Source organism: Gadus morhua, chromosome 8, assembly GCF_902167405.1.
Source record: "Gadus morhua chromosome 8, gadMor3.0, whole genome shotgun sequence".
Lineage (NCBI taxonomy): Eukaryota > Metazoa > Chordata > Actinopteri > Gadiformes > Gadidae > Gadus > Gadus morhua.
The window spans coordinates 26859476-26863028 of NC_044055.1; the positions used below are offsets into that span (position 1 = coordinate 26859476).

General features: G+C 43.3%; 1 protein-coding gene across 1 annotated transcript; it reads right to left on the minus strand.

The window, feature by feature from the left end:
- Positions 1-306: 306 nt before the first annotated feature.
- Positions 307-2752, minus strand: LOC115549393 (zinc finger BED domain-containing protein 1-like). Its single transcript, XM_030364541.1, has 2 exons — positions 1490-2752; positions 307-1283 (listed from the first exon to the last, which is right to left on the minus strand). The coding sequence occupies exons 1-2, from the start codon at positions 2578-2580 to the stop codon at positions 626-628; spliced, it is 1749 nt and encodes a 582-aa protein (XP_030220401.1). The 5' UTR covers positions 2581-2752; the 3' UTR covers positions 307-625.
- Between the last annotated feature and the right edge of the window lie 801 nt (positions 2753-3553).

The following is a 3553-nucleotide window of genomic DNA, read 5'->3' on the forward strand; positions in this document are numbered from 1 at the left end:
CTTTTTACTTCTACTTCTTACATTTTCACACACTTATCTGTACTTTCTACTCCTTACTTTTAAAAAATGGCTTAGTTTCTCCTATTTAATTTCGGCTTGTTTTTATTCCGCCGGCGTTCAAAAAAATACAAACAAAAAAACTAGGGCTGTCAATAGATTAAAAATTTTAATCTGATTAATCACAGGGTAGCTGTGGATTAATCACGATTAATCACGATTAATTACCATTCATAAATATGCCCGGAATTTCTGAATTTCTCTGTATATTGTTGTAGGAACGGAAAGATAAATGACAGAAGGTGGATATATAGGCATTTAGCATGTTCTTTTATTCATGAAAGAATCCAGATGATGGTGTTATTAATAATGAAAAATAAAATCGAACTTAAACATACCACACCATATTTCAATTTTTGTTTTGTGCCAGTCTCTTTGCAATGCCTATGAGCATATAACATTTTTATTTTTATTTTTTTAATCAAACTTAAAGATAACAGTCATCCCAAACGTTATGGGCATCTTAGCCATTGCTAAGTTTAGAATGGTTAAACATTGGTTGAACATTTTCCCTTTTTTAAATTAACAAACTACCACACCTTCGTACAATAAAATGTGTCTCTCTTGGCTATTCTTCTTTTAGCCAGTTGCTGAGGCAAACTAACTGGTTGACATTTTCTGAAAGTAAGGCTGACCGTTTCTTTTGCACGATGTGGCCTGCCACTGAGAAGAGTCTTTCACATGGAACTGTGGATGCAGGAGTCGCTAGATATTTGCGAGCCAGCAGGGCCAGCTTGTCATGGGCTCCTGAATGAGCAGACCACCACTGCAATGGACAGTCCTCCATACTAATGCAGGGCTCTGCCCTGTACCTGTGTATGTCTCTGCCAGGCTGCACCTCCTCATCAGAATCTGAATCTGAGCACATTTGTAGGAGCAGGCTCATTTTCTTCTTGGGTGGCCCATCTTCAGAAGTCTGTGGAGACCTTCTTGGTGATTGTTCATGCAGCATGCCTCCCAGTGTGGTCCACACCTCCTCTCTTTCACTCTTGGGCAGGGTCTTCAAGTCTTTAAAGCGTGGATCCAGGGCCGTTGCAAGCTTGAGCCATGCGTTGTTGGACTTTTCTTGGCGGGAGGCTAGGTCTTCTTTGAATGCCGTCTTAAATCGCACCACATATGCAGGGTCCTCATCAGAGACCTCCATTACACGACGCAAGTGGCAGAGGGCAGGCAGTACAACAGAGCAGGATACATAGGCCTCCCCACCCAGGATCTCAGTTACATACCTGCAGTTGAATGAAACACACACACACACACACACACACACACACACACACACACACACACACACACACACACACACACACACACCATTAAGTTATTACAACAGAAGTTGGTAGTTTACAAAAAGGTAACATATAATTTCAATTTAATTAATTACATTTTATTTCGAACTATAGGCCTATTAATAATTAATATGTGGATTACTTACCGACAGGGCTCTAGAAGAGTCTCAAGTCTTTGCACCTTGTCCCATTCTGGTGGTGTCAGCATAATGAGTTTGTGCTGCTGTTGGTCCAGGGTTGCTTTTATTGCTGCTTGATTGCGGTTCAGACGCTTGACCATATCCACCGTCGAATTCCAACGTGTTGGAACGTCCTGGACCAGCGGCTCCTGCTTCTGTCCAAGGGCAGCTTGTTGTGCTTGAAGCTCCGCGGTGTTTGCCGGACTGTGTTTGAAGTGGCCCACAATTTTGCGAGACTTGGACAATGCATGCACAAATCCGCTGTCAGAGAGGCTCACCGTGATGCTTCTCTGTAGGATGTGAGCTATGCAAGGCATGTGCTCAAATGTCAAAAGTCTAGCCGCAGCGATCATATTGCGTGCGCTGTCGGTCCCTATAGTTGTGACTTTTCCTTCTATTTCCCACTTGCGTGCTACTGTTAGGAACTGCTCTGCACATGCTTCTGCAAAGTGACGCTCTTCTGTTTTCATTGTAGTTAGCGCAAACGACTTCAGTTCCCATGTTTTAGTGATATGATGTGCAGTTACACCCAGGTAATTGTTGTTACTCACAGAGGTCCAGTGGTCTCCTGTCAGGGCGACATAGTCAGCTACAGCCAAATCCTCTTCTTTCTTTTTCTTTTCCGTTTTGTAGAGGTCGTGGATTTTAGTCATTACTGTGCCTCTTGACGGTGGCTTGTAGAATGCGTCGCGTGAAGCAACTTGTAACACTTCCGCGAGGCCCTTGTCCTCGACAATATTAATCGGCCGACAGTCTTTTGCAATCCATTTGGCAATTTTTTGGGTCAAGTTCTCAGAAATAGACTTACTTAATGCACGGCCTTCGGTGAGCGTTGTCTGAACTAAGCCCCCTGGTCTTGCCCCAGAACTTGAAGAGCCGACAAACGCATGCTTAGCGTTGATATGGTACTTTAGGCTGGAAGTGCTTCGGTGAAACGAAAACTCCTTCTTGCAGAGTGTGCAAATCACTGCTTGTTTGTTAAGTGTTCCATCTTTGTTTTTTTTAAATTCAAACTTTCCATCCAAAGGGCCAACAACTTCTTTCGGTTCAGTATCCATCTTGTGTCTCAGTCAAAACTCTAGAGCGGCAAATAGCGGCGGCAAATAGCGGCGGCAAGTGCTGGAGCGGGAAATATTGGGCGGGTCATTTTGCGCATGCGTTAATGCGTTAAATAAATTAATGCGTTAATTCCACAAATTAATCACCCTGCGTTAACGCGTTAATTTTGACAGCCCTAAAAAAAACCTATCCAGATAATTTGCGCCATCGGATAGAGTGAATTTGATTGGTTTGATGAGAATAGAAACATATACCATTCTGACACCCTATCGGTTTATACGCGATCCATGGCACCTGCGCATGACCAGAGCCCGTCTACATTCTCTGACATGACATGAATCGCGCCACATTCGAGCTACGAAATAGCAGCCTTATGGATCCGTAGCCGTGCTTGTGCGCGTGTCGGCTCATTAGCATCTGTACCGTAGCGGCCCGTACCGTAGCAACACACCTCTCCCAAGTGGCCAAATTGGCCTTGCCTGGCCAGACTGACCACAATCACACTGGCAGATTTGAGCACGGTTAGGTTATGAAAACGGCCACGGCCACGGCCAGATGGCCTAGTGTGAGTGCACCCTAGATGAGCGAAATGTCCGAACCAAGCACCAGTCAACCCTTCTACATCCCTGGAAGAATTTTTTTAAATGGTTGGATGCAAAAACAACTCAGTTCTTACTCTTTACATCTTAAATTCCTGCAGCTAAGCTTGGATACCTACATTTACATTACCAATAAAGGCTATTGATAACATGCCTCTGAAGTTTGACTTTTTGCATCATTCCAATACCTACAGGGAACTCATATCTCATCATATCCTCCGCTCCATGAAACACATGTTAATGCTCAGTAGTACACATATATGGTTCTTTAATGTTTTTGCATTGTACTAATATGCATTCATTTTCAATGGGCATAAATGTGTCTGAAACAGGTGCATCCCAATTTTTTCAAGATTAACATTATAGTCATTAG